Source organism: Schistocerca piceifrons, chromosome 8, assembly GCF_021461385.2.
Source record: "Schistocerca piceifrons isolate TAMUIC-IGC-003096 chromosome 8, iqSchPice1.1, whole genome shotgun sequence".
Lineage (NCBI taxonomy): Eukaryota > Metazoa > Arthropoda > Insecta > Orthoptera > Acrididae > Schistocerca > Schistocerca piceifrons.
The window spans coordinates 96,971,448-96,991,218 of NC_060145.1; the positions used below are offsets into that span (position 1 = coordinate 96,971,448).

Consider the following 19,771-nt stretch of genomic DNA (forward strand, 5'->3'; position numbering starts at 1 on the left):
GGGGTGGGGTGAGCTACAACTCTCTTTCATCTTTGAAATTTCTGGAAGGGACACTAACCAGCACTCAGTACATGCAGAATGTTGTGAGACCCATTCTTTTGCTGTTCTTGCAACAGAAAGGTGACATGTCGTTCCAACAGGATAATGCTCATCCACACACTGCCAGTGAAACTCTAGCTCTGCAAGACATGCAGCAACTTCCCCAGAAAGCACAATTTCCAGACTTGTCTCCAACTGAATGCAAGTGGGATATGATGGGATAACAAGTGACTCATCAACTAACAGCTATTCCAGAACTACGTGAAAAGGTCAATGTATCACAGGACAGCATTTGACGTGTGTACAATTGAGTGGATGCTGGAGTAGTGCCTGCATTGCAGCCTCAGGCTAAACCACATACGAATATGGGTGTTTCAGTGTGGGTCAATACCTGGTACCTCTGACCCGCTTGTGCTATTAATTTGTAAATGTAATCATTTTGTGTACTCCATGTGCACTGTTGCAACAATAAATCCTGAGTGAATCTAAAAGTGTGTACTATTTTTCTTCTGGCAGTGTAGTTACACACTAAAATCTAATACAATTTCTTACACAAAAACAGTATAGCTGCAAAGATAGTTCTTCTTGCATTTTCACAAGGAAAATTAGGATGTTCTTGTCTTGCAGCTGACAGTAAACATAAAATAAACATACTGATCACTTTCCTCTCACCAGTCCACTGAGGTATTGTCTGTGGTGCTGTACACCTGAATGTATTACAAATCACACACAGACACTGAATAACTACGAAATAATTTTACTGACTGAAGGACTTTGTCGGCATGTGTTCTATTGTGTTGATGCCAAGATCTGAGATTTACAAGTGCTAGGGGTCTTGGTTGAGACTGCAGTAAGTGTAGCTCTGGTATGGTTTAGCACTCTTTACATACAAAATTGTTAAGGCTTTCGTCAAAAATTTCAGGCTCTGACAGGCTCCACAGCTGGGACGCTGATATTTCAGATTGAGTGAAAGAATATTAGTAGTAGAGGACTAAGGGAACTCAGTAAAGCTTTAGTCTAGTGAAGGTCCTTGGCTACTTCTGAAACATCTCTCTACACAAAACCCAATTGGATTGGCTACTTCTGCAAAATCTCTCAACACACAACACAACTGAATAAACAATACCACAGATGTGACTCTCCAGTTTCTTCAAGTAAAGATGATAAAAGAATAATTCTCAGACATACAACCAGGTTTACGTATACAGCAGACACAATATTTTGGCAACAGCTGCCGCCATCAATTGTATGCAACATGGTTGCTTGCCGCAATGGGACAAAGTCATCTGGTCTCATGTACGAGAATTACTTTCTTGTATTACAGATACTATAGGAACTCAAAAACAAGACTCCTCTAAAAAATAAATAAAAAAACACATCCGAGTCTACATGCAAAAATGCACATACGTCTACATGCAAAAATGCACATATTCCGGCAAGGAGGAAGAAAAACTCTACAAAAAGTTACAGAAAATGATAAACGTCAACAGTTCCTCACAAATGATGATACGAAGGGCTTAGGCCCTAATGCAAACGTATGATAACTAAAGAATTATCCCTTTATGATCAAATTGTGTATGATATCAAAATTGACAAATGTCATATGCTAAAATGGTACTGGAAAGTCCTGTGTTGAATACAAATCGTGAAAGGAGTAAATGGAACCACTGAGGCGAAGAGAGGCCAACAGGCACATAAACAAGACTGAAATGGTTGCTAAGCTTCAGAATAATGTCCTACAAGAGAGGTAACTGACAAACAAAAACACACACTTACAAACAAGGATACATTAACCCATTGCTGCAGCCTGTTGGAAGCATAAATTCGGTAATTAGAGTAGCTGCATAAATTCGGTAATTAGAGTAGCTACATAAATGGAAATTTTCCTTACAACACATCCTTCAATCCTTCTTCCTGGTCTCAATTTGCACTAACTCCTTTTCCATACCTACCTCCAACCATTTCCCAAAACCCCACACTTCACTCTTTCTATACTCACACGTTCATTTCCACTCTCTCCCCCTCTCTCAGTCCACTTCTCCATGTCAATGTGTGCCACATACATCTCCTCCTATCTGCACCATAGTGAGCTCTTTGGTGCCACATTCCTATTTCACATATTTGCTACGTCTTCATCCTAGCAATCAGCCACCCTTCAGTCCAGACCTCCCTCCACCTCTCCTTTCTCTGCTCCCTCATTCCACTCTATACTGGCCCTCACTGTAGTCGAGCTGCTGCAGTGGTCATGCAGGAGTACATACATGTAGTCTGTGGTTAACTCTGAAAAATACTGTCCGAAAACTCAAGAATATTTTCAAGCCTTGTGTACATACTCATTGACCTCTTAACCCTACAACTACATGGCGAATTATTGTCACACATTTTCATTACTTATGATCCCCCAGAGAAAATTGAGGCATAGTTTTGAGAGATGAAACAGTGAAAGTGGCAAAGTAAATCCTTCGATAACAAAAGAGATATTAATTGTTTCAGAAATACAATAGAAGACACGAGAAAATACAATTATGCTGCAAATCAAACAGAGGAAACGGAACACAGACGCCTAAAAATCTTTCAAACAATTAGGCTAACTAAGTTTTAAAAATTTAATTAGGTTTGGTAAGATGAAAGTATTCTATGGGTGCGAACTGTTTTTTATTCGTTTAATTAATACTGAAAGCAGATTTAAAATAAGTTCAGTACTGAGATAATCAAGTAAGACATTTCAATCATTCTTTCGCATCTTACCTTCTGGAAGACACAAAGGGGTCGATTCTCTGCTTTCTGACCCGGGAATTAATCCGCGGGGTCTTGACTCTCCATCATTCGAGTAAGTTTCAATAGTTAGATTGCGCATTTCTCTTCTTCCTCTTCCATATCTTTTCATGTTCTCTGCAGCCATCGCACCACAAAGTCCTATTGGAAATCACAACATTTGCTATTTTGTTTTCGAAAGTAGTTCTATATCATGAAAATCATCTGTTATATCCACACACACTAAAAGTTTATACGCAAAAATGGTGAAATTATTACCTGAATTTTTCTCACTTTTCTTATCACTAAATTCGTCACTTAATTCAATACGTAGGATACATAATGAAACTGGCAATGACATCACCTACAAATTTCCAACACAGACTTACAGGCATAAAAATATACGGATATTCAATAAGTTGTACGCCTTTACTTTACACTCGCGTTCACACAGTACTTTCTTTCTTTGTTGTTTATAAACAATGACAGCGATGATCAGTTCCGAAAAATATGGCTGCCAGCTGTTAACTCTGGTTTAACAACTACTATAGTCATATTTTCCGAAAATTCTGAAATATATTGTACTGGTATTTTTCTATTAACTTTCTATTGCATCAAGTAAATGAAATATATACAGGTGTAAGATTATTCCATACGAAGTCGACAACTTCACAACAGAGAATCTTTTGATACATCTTTGATAGATTTATGTGCCATAATTTTCATTATTTATGTTCAGTGAACCGTTAATTTGGTCTGTTTTATAGCGTAAATCAGAACATTTACATTGTAGCTATTCACACGTTACATGGGAGAACAGAAATTACGCAAGTCAAAGATAATGTAATGATGAATATGCTACATAGTACATAGTCCCGATGGTTTCAATGCAGTCTATTGCTGCTGCCATAATGTTTTCGTTTGATATGATTATTGTGAAGCTTGTAAGTAGAGATTGATGTGAGAAATGACTACGATCGAGCTATGCTGCAGAAATGAGAAAATTGCAAATGTGGTGTGGCGTGGTATTATCTTCATTATGACACGATGAAGTTACGTTTATGTTCCAATGGAATGTTAGTTTGTTATTTCATTAAACGCCAGGTGGCTTAATAAAGTACAAGAATATCATCAAATTATACGTAACAGAAATGGCAGGTGTGTTCGGCAGTCACGATAAACGGTTTACAATCGATGACGCGTTTGAAGAAGAAAATGATGAGGCTATCAGAGTCTATGGCTCAACCACTGAAAGATCTCCACTAAAGCCAAAAAATCGGAACGTTGTGTCAGAAGACAGTGTTATCGTAAGAATTGACGATCCCAACCGTACTTCAAGAACAATTACAAGCACTGCACCAAGATTTAAAGGCGCTGACGATGTAAGTAGTCTCCACAGTACTCAAAAACCTGCCATTAAATGAACTACAACTAGTATTAAATAGGAGATATTTGCTGCTCACAGACCATATCCAGGGACAGCGATTCGCTTATACAGGATGGTGGATTTTATACCGGAATGTTTGATCCTTCCCAGTCATGTTGGCGCCATCCAAAAATACGAGAGAACTGGAAAATGGTTTTGGCTGCTGTTGTGCTACTGATTGTGGGAATAGGTAGGCAAGTAGAATTTACTTTTAGTCACGTAACATTTTGCATAACTTATGCTAACAGTGATGCAGCGGCCTTCGAAAATTAATTTCGGGAAGTTAAACGTAGTAACACTAATTCAAATGGTATGAAATATTGACGGCGGATCTATTAAAATAGCTTTACAAACTGGTCATGGTAGTCCTTCAAGACTTCATACACGCGTACTATATTATATAATCTCCAATTTACAACTTTCGTCAAACAGGAGTTGTCAAAGAAATGAAGAAACCTTAATCTATTCCACTGTAGGCCTGTAGGTATACTATCTGTCAAACGCTTTATGCCCAGTATTAAATTATAAAAATATTGTATTATTGTCGAAGTTCATGTACTCCATGTAAAGACGACTCTAATTATTATATTTTGTACAGTAAATACCGCATTGTAGTTGTATCCCAAAATCTTCGGTGGTAAAATGTCAGTCAATGTGGAGATGAGATTAATGATCTGAGTTTTAATCTACTATTTTTGATAATATCAAGTTGGTTAGTATGCTTGTGGCAAATTTTCTGATTTTTCCATGAGGAAGGAAACCACCTTTTACTGGGGTAAATGTGTGTTTCAGCTTTATATGATATTTTACCTCATTTAGCATTTAAAACAAGTTGAATCTTTGGGTCCACTTGAGCATTCGATACTACTATTTTGGTTTGAGCAATGACATAACTGTTCTGTTGTGTGATGGAATAGTGGCATGTTTTATTTGAAATGGATCATGTTTGCAGAGGGCCAGTTGGAGTGTGTGGTGACACTCTGTAGTGTGGGTTGTTTATTTGTAAGTTGTCTGTGAGTGATTTTGTACTCCTTGAATGTTGTGTTAATAATACAGGAAGAATTTGTATGGTTTGTTTGCAAGCAATGTTGATGTTGGCATTATGGGCAATAGATTCGTGTGTAATTACTAGTGTGATGCCTTGTTTATGGCTATTAGTTTTTTGTTGTTTATGAATGTGACAAGGAAGTTCACAAGTTGGGCTCTGCGTGCTGCATTGGGAGATGACATGTTGAGCATGATTAAATTCCCACGATTATTTGATTTAATTTCTGAGTATGTGAAGTGTTAAGTTTGTGGAGAAGGTATGAGACTGACCATAGTTGCTTCATCTTGTATTGCTTCCCAGTATATGTGGTGTTGTTGGCAGGATAACTTATGGGATTCTATCTACAGTGGTTTGTGGTTTAACTCTAGGCTTGCTATTTGAGAGATTGTGTTGGTGACATTTTACTTTTGCCTGTTGCTAGATTTGTGTCAGCTGACTTTGGTTCTTAAGTCTGTTTTTGTGGTTTTATTTTTGTATATATGTCTGGTATGCCTGTGTATAAGTTTATTTGCAAAATTGTGTGTCAGTACAACTTTTTGGAATTGTTGTTGTGTGTTGCGAGTTGCAGGCTATACAGTTTACAATACGCAGCCCATGCGCAGATGTTATCCATGCCTGTGGGTGTATGATTAAGAGCGAACATAGAATTACTTTCAATAATAAAAACTAATCACTTATCTTCATCCATCTACCTGCCTGGCCCCACGATTTAATTATCATACGAAAACTTGATTCACAATTCAGCTGTTCTGCCATCTTAGATTTCCCTGATGTTCCTTTGTAAAGTTCTATCATTGTTGGTAATTATGTCATACTGTGACTGGGAGGATTGTGTTGAGTTTGTTGTGCTTACTTTGATGATGATAGGTTTTTGATATTGGGTATAGTAGCAAGCTTCATTTTCGTGGTAATACGGACAGGTCAGCTGATATTGATACTGCCTTTCGGTAATTTTTTTGCTTTTTCTACAGTTAGGTGTTCTGTGATTGGGTCAATGGAGGTGTACGATCCCATCTGTCTTCTTTGAACTGTGATGTAAGGGTGGTGTTGTATGTGATGTCATTAAGAGTTTAGTTCATGAGTTGGTTGTGTTTGTAGATGTCATCTTGTTGTGGTTGGTGGTGTCCTCTGGTGGTGAGTGTTTGTATGGTCTGATTGTTATGTGGTGTATTGGGTTCATTTGAGCGCTGTTGTTCACAGTGCACAGTATTTTGGATTGCCTGTGATTGAAGGGCTCAAATTGGTTTGCTGTTTGTCATGTGGTAAGGAGTTTAATGTATTTTGTGGCTTCTTTTGTTAGGTATGGGTATGACTATAAAATATAACAGTTCGAGGGTGTTTGCAGAGAGAGGGGAGGACATGATGTCCCTCATCAAATTTCTTCAGATGTTTGGAACCCTAGCAGGAATTTTCAAGTGCAGGAGAACATGAGGTTGACGAGAGTTTAGGTGTTTTGGACCAGGGAGTGTTATATGTGGCAGTGCCGAAGGGATAACCTTTGGCGCTCCATCAGATATGGTACCTGGTTCGAGAAGTCTAGGTTGGCCATGTGAGAGATTGTTTTGATGACTTATTATTTTTGTTATAGATCGTCTATCAGTTTTGAGACTGGAGTGAGTGAGAACACAGTTTTAGATTGGTTTTCTTCTCGTAGGGAAGTGTTTTCTGAATATGTGAAGTGTAGGGGTAAGTAGGGTGGGCCAAGGGTGGTGGTCGAGATAGATGGATTGCAGTTTGGGAACAGGAAGTATGGGAGGCATAAGTCTCCGGTTGGTTTATGGTTGTAGGGGGCCGTTATTTTGGGGGGGGGGGGGTATGTGAATTGTGCTTTCAGGGTTTTGGAGGGGCGTATGAAGAGGGAATTGGTGGGGTTAATTGAAGAGTATACAGAGGAGAAGAGTATTGTAGTGTCAGATGCTTTTTCGTTGTATAGGGGGTTGGGGAAGATGGGTCATGATCATTTAGTTGTAAATCATAGTTTTAGAGTTCTCAAGTTACGAAACTGGGGCATGTACCAATACTATAGAGGAGTTTTTGGGGGGGGGGGGTTAAACCAGTCATAGGGAGGGGGAAGAGGGGCTCATCTAACCTCTAATCTCATTTAGGTGAGTATTGCTGGCGGAAGAGCGTCTCTGGAGAGTGTTGCAATTTTTTTGTTTTTTTGAGGGCATTTCGTAAGATGTACAGCCAAGAGTGATTAGTTGAGTGGGTTTTGTATGTGGCCGGGGGGGGAGGGGGGTAATGTTTGTGGATTTAGGTGGAGGGGGGGGGGGCTGTTTTATGATTATGTTGCATAGGATATGCTTTGTTGCAGTTGTTTTTGAGCTGTTATGTGTGATTGAGTTTTGTTTATTTGTTGGTGGATTTTTGTTTTTGGGGAGAGGGTGAAGTTTGGTGGGGGGTTGGTAGGTAGTGGGCAGTTTGGGATTTCTTTGTTTGTGTGTGTGTGCGCGTGTCTGCGTTTGATTGGGGTGGGTAACCTAGTATGTAGTGCCGGAATTTGTTCGTGGTAGGTAGTCTTTTTAAATAAATAGCGAGTTGCGGCGTTTTGTGGGATTTTTCATGATGTGTTGTGGGTTTGGTTTTATTTGTCATAGGTGTCTGTTTTATTGGTATCGCCAGCTGTGGTTGATCTATATCAGCATCCGATTACAATTTTTGTCATCGTAGATGCGTTTTGGTATTGTGAGCTGCTGTTGACCTATATAGGTCAAGGGATATATTCTATCCCTATGTTTGTCATTGTAGCTGTATGTTTTTGGTAGATCAGGGGAAATGTTAGATATCAAAGTGTTTCATTGTAGGTGAATGTGTTTTGGTATCGTCAGTTGTAGTTGACCTATATAGGTCAAGGGAAGTATCAGATTCCAACTTGTGTTGTTATAGGTGTTGGTTTTGTGGTATTGTTAGTTGCGGTCTGATTCTAATTTTTGTAGTTGTTGGTTGTAATTTTGTGGTATTGGCAACTGCAGTTGAGCTATGTAGGTGAAGGGAAATGACAGATTCCTGTGGATTTTGTAGGTGTAGTGGAATGTGGGAATTTTATGTTGTTTCTTGTTGTTTTTCTGTTGTTTTGCATGGTTTGGGATCATGGTGTGTTGTTTTGTATGTTTGTATTTAGTTTGTCCCCAATTTCCTGCGCTTGTCCCGTTAGTTTGATTATATTCCTTGAGGGAGATGTTTTTGTCATATTTGTGGTTTTTGCTCTTTTGATGCTATTGTTTTGTGTTGCTTGCATCATTGTTGCAGTTTGTGTGTTTTTCTATGAATGCGAATTTTCTTTTGGTCTTTAAATGACTTCGTGCCTGGGCCTGCTACCTAATCAAATTTCAGAAACAGATTTGCTGGGAACGATATGTAGCTGCCATAGGACTACACACCCCCTCTGTACAAGTCTGGGCGAAACTCAGGCGAATTTTTGGCCACCGTCCTCCCACCAGCGTTGCAGAAATTTCTGTGCATGGTGTTGTCCTTACCAATCCAGACTTCGTAGCAGAAAATTTCACTCAACTCTTTGCTCAAGCTTCGGCATTGGCTCAGTATCCGCCTGCGTTCCTTCTCCTGAAAGAGTACTCAGAACGACTGCCTTTGTCTTTTGTTTGGCGCTGCTCGGAGCCATATAATGCCCCATTCAGCGAGTGGGAATTCACCAGCGCCCTCGCCCTTAGTCTCGACACCGTTCCTGGACCGAACCGGGTACATAACCAGATGCTCCAAACTTATCGGTGGCTGGCCACCATTGTATACTGACCCTCTTCAACCGTCTGTGGAGTGAGGGAGTCTTTCCTACCCAGCAGCAGGAAAGCATTGTTGTTCTGGTGTTAAAGCCAGGAAACCCATCTCTTCAGTTGGATAACTACTGTCCAATTAGTGGTACCAACACCCTCTGTAAGCTCCTTGAACTCATGGTGAGTCAGCGGCTTTTTTTGGATCCTTGAATCCCGTGACCTTTTGTTATCGACTCAAAGTGGTTTTTGCTGTGGCCACTCTACAGTGGATAACTTGGTCCACATGGAGTCTGCTATCTGATCGGCTTTTGCCCATCGGCAACACCTCCTTGCAATCTTCTTTGATCTGCATAAAGCCTATGACACCACCTGGCACCACCACATCCTCACCACCCTTCGCGAATGGGACCTTTGTGGTGCTCTGCCCGTTTTTATCCGTATCTTCCTTTCGTGTCGCTCTTTTCGGGTCCGAGTTGGCTCCTCCTACAGCACTCCCCATCGACAAGAAAATGGGGATCCACAGGGTTCCGTACTGAGTGTCCCTCTCTTTCTCATTGCCATTAATGGTCTGGTGACAGCTGTTGGGCCGAGAGTGTCCCCCTCTCCTGACGATTTTTGTATCTGTGTCACTTCCTCCATAATGGGCGTTGCAGAATGCCATCTACAGGGGGCAATCTCCCAGGCACACTCATGGGCTCTCCCGTGGCTTTCAGTTTTTGGCGGCCAAGTCGTGTCTCATGCATTTCTGCCGTCGCCGTACAGTCCATCCCCATCTGGAACTGTTCCTCAATGGTGGGCACCTCGAAGTGGTAAGACACCAATCGCTTCTTGGGTCTGATCTTCAATGCCCGGTTGACATGGCTTCCTCATCTTCACCAGCTGAGGAGGACGTGCTGGTCCCATCTCAATGTTCTTAGGTGTCTATGCAATACCATCCTGCGATTGTACCAAACATTGGTCCACACTTGTTTAGACTATGGAAGTCCTGTCTGTGGATCTGCGTAGTGTTAGACATTGCAGATACTAGACCCCATCCCCCACTGTAGGATCCGACTTTTGACTGGTACCTTCCGGACTAGCCCCGTACTTAGCCTTCTCGCAGAGGCAGGGATTCCACCACTCCGAGTTTTTTGCCAACAACAGCTGATATCTTACGCGCTCTGCATTCACTGCACCCCAAAGCACCCTAATTATGGTCTCCTTTATCCAGACACGGAGGTCACCCCGCCGTAGTAGCGGCCACAATGTGGGCTCACCATGACTGTCCGCATTCAGTCACTCTTTTCTGAGCTCCAGCAATTCCCTTTACTGCCTCTTTTCTCCACTCACACAGTTTCCTTTACCGCCTCTTTTCTCCGCTCACGCACGTACCCCTCCGGGGTTCGTCTTTCAGCCGCAGCTCTGTCATGATCTCTCAATCGATTCAAAGGATTCTGTCCCTCTGATGGCTCTTCACCACCAGTTCTACTGTCTCCTCAGTTCTTTTCAGGGTTCAGAAGTGGTCTATACTGATAGCGCCATGGTTGCTGGCCACACTGGTTTTGCTTACACCTGCGCGCGACCCACTGAACTTCGTTCCTTGTCAGATGGCTGTAGTGTTTTTACTGCAGAATTGGTAGCCATCTTGTGCGCACTGGACATATCCGCTCCTGCTCAGGACTATCCTTCACTATCTGTAGTGACTCATTGAGCGGTTTGCATGCTATCGGCCAGTGTTTCCCTCGCCACCCATTGGTCATCAGTATCCAGGACTCCCTTTATCTCCTTGCTCAGTGTAGATGCTCGGTGGTTTTAATTTGGTCCCCAGGCCGTGTTGGGATTCCTGGCAATGAACTTGCCTATTGACTGGCTATATTAGCTACTACCAGGCCATATCTTGCTATTGGCATTCCAGAAATAGACCTTCGCTCGGCATTATGTCGTCAGGTTTTGGGCCTTTGGTATACAGAATGGCACACTCTTTCTTTGCTGAACAAGCTCAGGGCGATTAAGGATTCTACAGCTCTGTGGCGGCCCTCCTTATGGGCCTCTCGTAAGGCCTCTGTCATCCTATGCTAGCTCCGCATCGGCCATACTTGGCTGACTCACGGTTATCTCCTCCGTCGTGAGGACCCCCCTCTCTGTTGTTGTGGATCGATGTTGACTGTGGCTCACATCTTATTGGACTGCCCCAACTTAGCCACCCTGCGACGGACTTTTAATTTTCCAGACTCGCTACCTCTGGTATTGGTTGACTAGCCTCAGCGGCGGATCTTGTTTTACGTTTTATTCATGATTGGGGTTTTTATCACTTTATTTAAGGGAGGGACCTTCCACCTTATCAGTGAGTGGAGTGGATGGCAGGCGCTCTTGCTCCCCCCTTCGCCCCAACTGGATTGGCTTCAACTGGGCTTGGTGGTCCCTGGCCCTCTGCCTTCCCACTCCTTTTTTTATGGGGTCTGTTACATCATGAGCATCTCTCTTGTCTTCTGTGCTTCTTCCTTCACGCCCCTGTCGTTAGTCTCTTTCTCTCACATCTTCTACCGCCCATTTCCTTCCTTCCTTCCCTGTCAATAGTTTATCATTTTATGGACATTGTAGTTCCCTCTTCTAATGTGGGATTTTATCTGTTTTAGTTAATCCAAGGTCAGAGGAACTGATGACCGTGTAGTTTGGTCCCTTCTCCGCCCAACCAACCAACTTAATACTATGTCTCCACTAAATCCCAATTTCCCGCAGTATCCCTGTTTCAATATTTGTTAAATTAAGAATTCGTACAATTCTTTACTTGATATTTATATTTTCATGTTGTGTAGGTGTTTAAGGTTACTGCTAGCTGTCTTGAATGACCTGCTTAGCCGATTATCTGATAATTGCCACACTTATCATTCACACAATCCTGAAGAAAGCATGGTCTGATATTTTTCAGAAAGTCTAGAGATGGGTCTCCAGTCTGATTCTACACGTTAATTTGAATAGTCATTTGGGATTGCCACTTCCTCCAGTGATTTTAGGAATTCTGATGGAATGTTACCTCTGCCTTCTGCCTTATATGATTGCAAGTACTCCAAAGCTCTATTAAACTCCAATACTGGATCCTCTGCCTCCCGTATTGACTGACATTCCTTCTGTCATATCCTCGGGGCAGTCCTCCTGCTTGTAGAGACCTTTAATCCACTCTTTCCACCTATTCGCACTCCTCTTTGTGTTTAATAGTGGAATTCCTCGTTGACCCGTAATTTTGATTCCTTTGCTTTCAGTTTCATGAAAGGTTGTTTTGGCTTTTCTTAATGCTGAAACAATTCTTTGGATGATCATTTCTTATTAAATTTCTTCACATTTTCCCCGCAACTATTTTGTTTTGACTTTCCCATGGTTCTTACTTATTTCATTCCTAAGTGACTTATATTCCTGTCTTGTTTTGATCAGTTTAAGAAGTTTTTCTGTTAACCAAAGTTTCTTTGCAGTACCCTCCTTGATGTCTTTGTCCAATGTATGTAACTTCTACTTTTGAAGATGTCCATCCCTCTTCAACTGAGCTACTTACATTGGTATCCACCATTGCAATGTCTACAGTCTTGGAGAACTTCCAGTGCACTGCATCATTCATCAGTACTTCAGTATCTCACTTCTTTACACATTGATTCTTCTGGGAAATTCTCTTAAACTCTGCTTTTCGTCATCATTCTAAGTTTTGATCAGTTTATATCTGTGCCAAGGTACACGTTAAAATTCAGTATGATTTTGGAATCTCCATCTGATTAAGATATAATACAGCAGTAATCTTCCCATGACTCTTGGCCTTTGCCAAGTATACCTCCTCCTCTTGTGATTTTTGAGTGGTATGTTTGGAATTACTAACTGAAATTTATTGCAGAAACCAATCAGTCGCTCTCCTCTCATTCATACTACTGATCCCATACTCTCCCATAACTCTGCTCTCTATCCCTTTCCCTACTGTTGTTTTCCAGTACACAATGAGTATTAGATTATCATCACCCTTCATGTACTGAATTACCTATTCAGTATCCTCGTACACTTTTTCTACCTCTCCATCTGCTACTTGCGACGTTAGGATGTATGCCTGAACTACCATTGTTGGTGTTGGTTTGTTATTGATTTTGATAACCCTATCACTGAACTGTTGACAGTAACTCACTCTCTGCCGCACCTTTCTATTTACAACAAATCCTACTCCCATTATATTGGTATTCTTTTGCAGATATTACCCTATATTCATCATACCAGGAATCCTTATCTTCCTTCCATTTCACCTCACTAACCTCTGCTATACGTAGATTGAACCTTTGCATTTCTCTTTCCAGATCTGCTATCTTCCCTACCACATTGAAACTCCTGACATTCAGCCCCCCAGGGGGTTCATGGTCCTTTCGTGAGTATGTGTGTGGCGAGCACGGGGCCCCGAGCTATTGCAGCCTTCCTTCTTTCCTGAGCTGTTTTTCCTTGCCCTTGCCCTTCCCCTCCTTTCTTGTCCTTGGTCCTTCCCCTTCGCCCTCTCCTCTCCCTCTCTTGGTGTCCTTGTTTATGTTGGCCTTGCTATCCTCCTGGTTATGTTGGCTTTGAATTTGGTTTTGTTGCGCAATCACCTCATCCTTTTGGCATCCTCTGGTCCCCCTCTGGGGTTTGACCTCCATTACTAAATTTCTATTCCATAGTGTGAGCCATTTGGGGAAGAGCACCTTACCTAGTGTCTCCGACGTGTACCCTCCTAGTTCCTTCCACCTTTTCCTTCAGGTCATTGTCTGATGTTAGGGTGCATAGCCAGCACAGTAGCCAGCCCGTGTGGTGGGGTTGCTATGTACCCTTTTGGTTGAGCCCCCTGAAAAAAAAACAGGGATCACACTTCTGATACCTGAGCTGTGACCTCCTCATGTAAGCCTTTCCCACACTATCTGGTTTGCACCAGGACTGATGGAGATACTTCCACCAATACCAAACCTTTATTTTTGCGGAACACATTGAAGACAAGTTTGGCAAAGTGGACTCTCTGAGTAAGATGCGGTCGGGTTCATTGTTGTTCAAAACTGCTTCAGCTGCCCAGTCTGTGGCCCTTCGTGCCTGTAACCATCTTGGCACAATTCTTGTATCCATTACTCCCCACCAGTCTTTGAATATGGTTCAAGGTGTAATTTTTCACAGGGACCTCAGCCTTCAAACTGATGAGGAACTTGGGGACAATCTCGGACGGGGAGTGTTCACTTTGTTCGGCATGTTCAGAAGGGTCCAAAGGACAATCGCATTGATACTGGTGCCTTTATCCTGGTATTTGAAGGGGTACCCTCCCTGAGAAGGTCAAGATTATGGTTTATCGGTGTGATGTGAAGCCGTACATCCCTCCACCTATGAGATGTTTTAAGGGTATACGGAACGCCCTATGCTTTCAATGTTAATTTGAGCTAAAAGTTAGGAACATTTTCTCATTTGTTATTTGGACGATACTCTTGATTTTTTCACAGAACACAGAGATATGTTCTGCTTTTATGCTGAATTATTAATTTTGAAAAAATAATGTATAGTTTTTCAGATATTTTATTTTTTGTAAATGTTAAAAAAAAGTTATACATTTTAACAAGTATTTTAAAATTTACATCCATTAATACAAAATAATTCCAGATATCTTTTAATTCAGATATATTAGAAGGTCTTAAGGAACAACTACAGAAAATTTCATCTTTCTACTATAAATAGGCCCTGAGAAAATGTACCTTATACACAAAAAAAACTAAAGTTATGGGAAATTAGCTTCAAAGTTTTTACTTCAGTACAAGCCTGCTCCGTAGCTTGTATCATCAGTCGTCCAACAGCTTCCTCTTCATGGCTCTGCTATGCTGTCTAGCCATCTTTGAATATACTTTTATGGCATTATCTGAAGACCTGAGCCGTTCCTTGTCCAAACAAAGCATAGCTGTGGCAGTCCTACACAGAGCCCCAACTTCTGCAGAACTTTGCACTTTGTTATATTGCCCTGATTGAATGATGAAACAGCATCATAAACACCAAAGTGAAATGTGTTTATACCCACAAACACAGTTTTAGGTAGTCTATTCCATATCACATGGTTCACACACTCATTTGGATTTTGAGTGCGGCCATGAAGACATTTCTTTAGTAGACTAATATCTGTGAGGTCTCGGAATATTGGTTTTATTTCATCCATTATGGCAGGTGGCAGGTGACGAGGGTGATTGTGTTGTTTCTTAGTTACCTTGCCTCTGTTACACTTGCACCAACTATCGTCTCCTTTTGGACATACCCCATGTTGGGGATCCTCATTGTTTGTAGCTGTATGAAAAAACAGAGCCCAGACTGCTCTTCTCATTAATTCTGCATCTGCTGTATTCTGTCTTATTGCTAGACCATAGCACTTCTGAATATGATCTATTGTAGCATCTGTCAGTCTATTTTTCCCATCTAAAGTTTTTCCATCGCTCAATTTCTTGCCTTTCATGCTAGCCTTGAGCCTTCGAAGTCTTGATCCCATCCTTTTCTGAACATGGCCAACACACTCCAGTTTGGAAATTTTCACATCGTTACCATAGGGTCTCAGTTCCTCAATTTCTTTGAAAGCCTTTGAGTCACCATCTCCAAGATAATTTATGTATCTAACGTTGTACCATTTTACTGAGCATTGATAAATACTTCTTACACCAGCAACTTCCATACCACCACTTGACCCATAGTAATTTGCCATGCACTCCTCTTCATGTTTATTTTTCATTTTCTCCTTGCATCTGCAATGCTTGGAAAGTATTGCCACATCAACTACCTTACCAGTGTCCACACCTGTAGCTGTTACTACACCATTCAGAGATGTGTGGCCTCTCTTCTGCCAGCTTCCATCAAAAGCTATGGACAAGTCTCTGCTATTATTATTTTCAACAACTGCTTCCTCAACAGCATCTTTCATGTTTTCCTGTGCCACATCTTCTACAGCAGAGCCTATTGCAATTATGTGTTTGTTAAATTTTGAAGGTGGAGGAGGGAGGTTCATCACACCACACAACATGGCACCTGCAGCCCTGCCCTTTCCTATACACCGTAATCCATAAACCAGTCTCATGTTTATATCGTACAGTTTACCTGTATCTGCAGTAACATGTGAGGAATTGAAGAAAGTAACACTGTGTTTGCAATAACTGCACATCAACTCTAATTCACTAGCAAGTCCTACATGTAAGTTTGTTTTCAATGAAACACCACATTTTCCACATTGTTTGCAGCACACATTGTTCTCCAAAACCTCTGATAATAAAGAGACGTTAATTACCTCATATTTTTTAGTCCCAGCATTTAGTTTCTTGTATTCTTCTTCAATTCCAGCTAGTTTTCTTCTTGAAGCACTTTCCGGTGTAGTGGCAGCAGCATCACTCAATGTATCACTAACTGGGACATCAGATACTGATGAAGATGAATCAGACGAATTTTTAGTACACTTTATTTTCTTGCACCAATGTACACGCTTTCTAAATACCTTCAGACTAGGTCTTGGCACATTGAAGGAAAGAAAACTCAATGACTTCTCCACATATGACTTTCACAACAATGACATGGATGTACTCACAAAGGAAACAATACAAATGGTGCAGAATCTATTGTCAACTGTCTAGCAGTGTAGCCAACAGAAAAGCTAACTCTCTTGTGCTCAATTATATCTCTGGCAAGGCTGTCTATATCAGGTATATTTCACGTCTCATATACAAGGTGCGGAACATCGTGTGTCGAAATTATTTTAAAAAATTTATTTAAAATAGTTCTATTCACGTCATCCAAATATTTTATACATGGTATTAAATGGGAGAGTCTAAATTTTTCGAAAATGCATTTACCCAAAAATCGATTTTTTCATCGAAAGACTCATTCCTTATACCCTTAAGTGTTTGCGTTTAGGACACGTCTTCCCGCTGTTCGCAGGCCTCTCTCTGTGGTTACTGTGGACGCCCACTCCATGAGGAGAGTCCCTGTTTTCCCCCTCTTGTGTGTGTTAATTGTCAAGGCAATCATTCTCCACATTCACCGGCTTGCCCAGTTTATAAGAGGAAAAAGAAGATACAGGAGTATAAGTCCCTTGATTGTTTAACCTACACGGAGGCTCGTAAGAAGTATGCACGTCTTCATCCTGTGTCCATGACGTCTAGCAATGCTTTAGTTACATCTTCACCCCTTCCTCCCCCTTCCTTACCTCAGTCCCCAACCCCTCCCTCCCCCCCCCCCCTCCACTGCGGCTCCCACATCCTCCCCTCCAGGCGTCAATCCCCCTCCCCAGCCGGAGAACTGTCCCACTTCTTCGGTGCCTGCCGCCGTTGGATAAGCAGCTGCAGCAGCAAATCGTGTACTCCTAGCCCACTCATTTGTTACATAGTTTAATTCTTAATTTCTTTGCGTGTTTTTGGTACTTTCATTGTCTAATTCATAAATTTCGGGCTTATTATAGTATTTGAGAGTTGTAGCATCGCGTTTTAATACCTGAATAATGTAAAATCGCGTAGTCTCCTTCCGCCGCCGAGCAGTGTGTCAGCAGTGCGCAAGTAGCAGCATTACTGCATTTACTAGGCAATCTTGTATTTTAATAACCATTTAAATTTTGTGTCTATTTGTTTGCGCTCTCTGTAGATTAGTTCAGACGTTCGTTGCACAACAGTTTTTAGCATGGATAGGGACTGCAACTGCTGTGTTCGGATGCAGGCTGAGTTGGCATCCCTTCGCTCCCAGCTTCAGGCAGTGTTGGCTTCGGTCACACAGCTTGAGGCTGTTGCCAATGGGCATCACTGTGGGGGTCCGGATGGGGGTTTGTCGGGGACGGACAGCTCATCCCACGCATCCCCCGATCGGACTAAGACTCTGGTTGCCCGGGATACTGCCCGCATTGAGGCTGATCCCTCACCTGTGGTAGAGTGGGAGGTCGTCTCGAGGTGTGGCAGGGGGCGAAAGACATTCCAGAGGGCTGAACGGAAGGCCTCTCCAGTTTGTCTGACGAACCGGTTTCAGGCTCTGTCTCAGGCTGATACTGATCTTCGGCCTGACATGGCTGCTTGTCCTGTTCCAGAGGTTGCCCCTCAGTCTGCAAGATCTGGGCGGTCGCAGAGGGTGGGCTTACTGGTAGTTGGGAGCTCCAACGTCAGGCGCGTAATGGGGCCCCTTAGGGATATGGCAGCAAGAGAGGGGAAGAAAACCAATGTGCAATCCATGTGCATACCAGGGGGAGTCATTCCAGATGTGGAAAGGGTCCTTTCGGATGCCATGAAGGGTACAGGGTGCACCCATCTGCGGGTGGTCGCTCATGTCGGCACCAATGATGCGTGTCGCTATGGATCGGAGGAAATCCTCTCTGGCTTCCAGTGGCTATCTGATTTGGTGAAGACTGCCAGTCTCGCTAGCGGGATGAAAGCAGAGCTCACCATCTGCAGCATCGCCGACAGGACTGACTGTGGACCTTTGGTACAGAGCCAAGTGGAGGGTCTGAATCAGAGGCTGAGACGGTTCTGCAACCGTGTGGGCTGCAGATTCCTCAACTTGCGCCATAGGGTTTGGGTTCCGCTGGATAGGTCAGGAGTCCACTACACGCAACAAGCGCCTACACGGGTAGCAGGGGTTTTTTAGGTTAGATGGCCTTGGGCAAGTACAGAATGGGCAACAGCCTCAATGGGTGCGGGGACCAAGCAGCAATCGGTATTGTAATTGAAACTGTCGAAGCTGCGTTGGTTAAGTACCGGAACTTCAAGCTGCGTTGGTTAAGTACCGGAACTTGAAGCGCTGATAGAAAGCACCGAAGCTGAAATCGTTATAGGTACAGAAAGCTGGCTGAAGCCAGAGATAAATTCTGCCGAAATTTTTACAAAGGTACAGACGGTGTTTAGAAAGGATAGATTGCATGCAACCGGTGGTGGAGTGTTCGTCGCTGTTAATAGTAGTTTATCCTGTAGTGAAGTAGAAGTGGATAGTTCCTGTGAATTATTATGGGTGGAGGTTACACTAAACAACCGAACTAGGTTAATAATTGGCTCCTTTTACCGACCTCCCGACTCGGCAGCATTAGTGGCAGAACAACTGAGAGAAAATTTGGAATACATTTCACATAAATTTTCTCAGCATGTTATAGTCCTAGTTGGAGATTTCAATTTACCAGACATAGACTGGGACACTCAGATGTTTAGGACGGGTGGTAGGGACAGAGCATCGAGTGACATTACACTGAGTGCACTATCTGAAAATTACCTCGAGCAATTAAACAGAGAACCGACTCGTGGAGATAACATCTTGGACCTACTGATAACAAACAGACCCGAACTTTTCGACTCTGTATGTGCAGAACAGGGAATCAGTGATCATAAGGCCGTTGCAGCATCCCTGAATATGGAAGTTAATAGGAATATAAAAAAAGGGAGGAAGGTTTATCTGTTTAGCAAGAGTAATAGAAGGCAGATTTCAGACTACCTAACAGATCAAAACGAAAATTTCTGTTCCGACACTGACAATGTTGAGTGTTTATGGAAAAAGTTCAAGGCAATCGTAAAATGCGTTTGACAGGTACGTGCCGAGTAAAACTGTGAGGGACTGGAAAAACCCACCGTGGTACAACAACAAAGTTAGGAAACTACTGCGAAAGCAAAGAGAGCTCCACTCCAAGTTTAAACGCAGCCAAAACCTCTCAGACAAACAGAAGCTAAACGATGTCAAAGTTAGCGTAAGGAGGGCTATGCGTGAAGCGTTCAGTGAATTCAAAAGTAAAATTCCATGTATCGACTTGACAGAAAATCTTAGGAAGTTCTGGTCTTACGT

General features: G+C 42.3%; 2 protein-coding genes across 2 annotated transcripts in view; one reads left to right on the forward strand and one right to left on the reverse strand.

Annotated features, from left to right (window-relative positions):
- LOC124712562 (BRCA1-associated protein) overlaps positions 1-3,467 on the reverse strand; it is a 140,415-nt gene extending 136,948 nt beyond the window's left edge. Inside the window, 2 exon segments of the mRNA XM_047242876.1 lie at positions 2,788-2,955; positions 3,073-3,467. Coding sequence (XP_047098832.1) covers positions 2,788-2,955; positions 3,073-3,154 — 250 coding nt within the window. The 5' untranslated portion in view covers positions 3,155-3,467.
- A 175-nt stretch (positions 3,468-3,642) lies between these two features.
- Positions 3,643-19,771, forward strand: part of LOC124712563 — a 40,117-nt gene continuing 23,988 nt past the window's right edge. The window contains exons 1-2 of the mRNA XM_047242877.1: positions 3,643-4,175; positions 4,259-4,409. Of these exons, the coding sequence (XP_047098833.1) occupies positions 3,945-4,175; positions 4,259-4,409 (382 nt within the window). The 5' untranslated portion in view covers positions 3,643-3,944. The remainder of the gene's footprint in view (positions 4,176-4,258; positions 4,410-19,771) is intronic.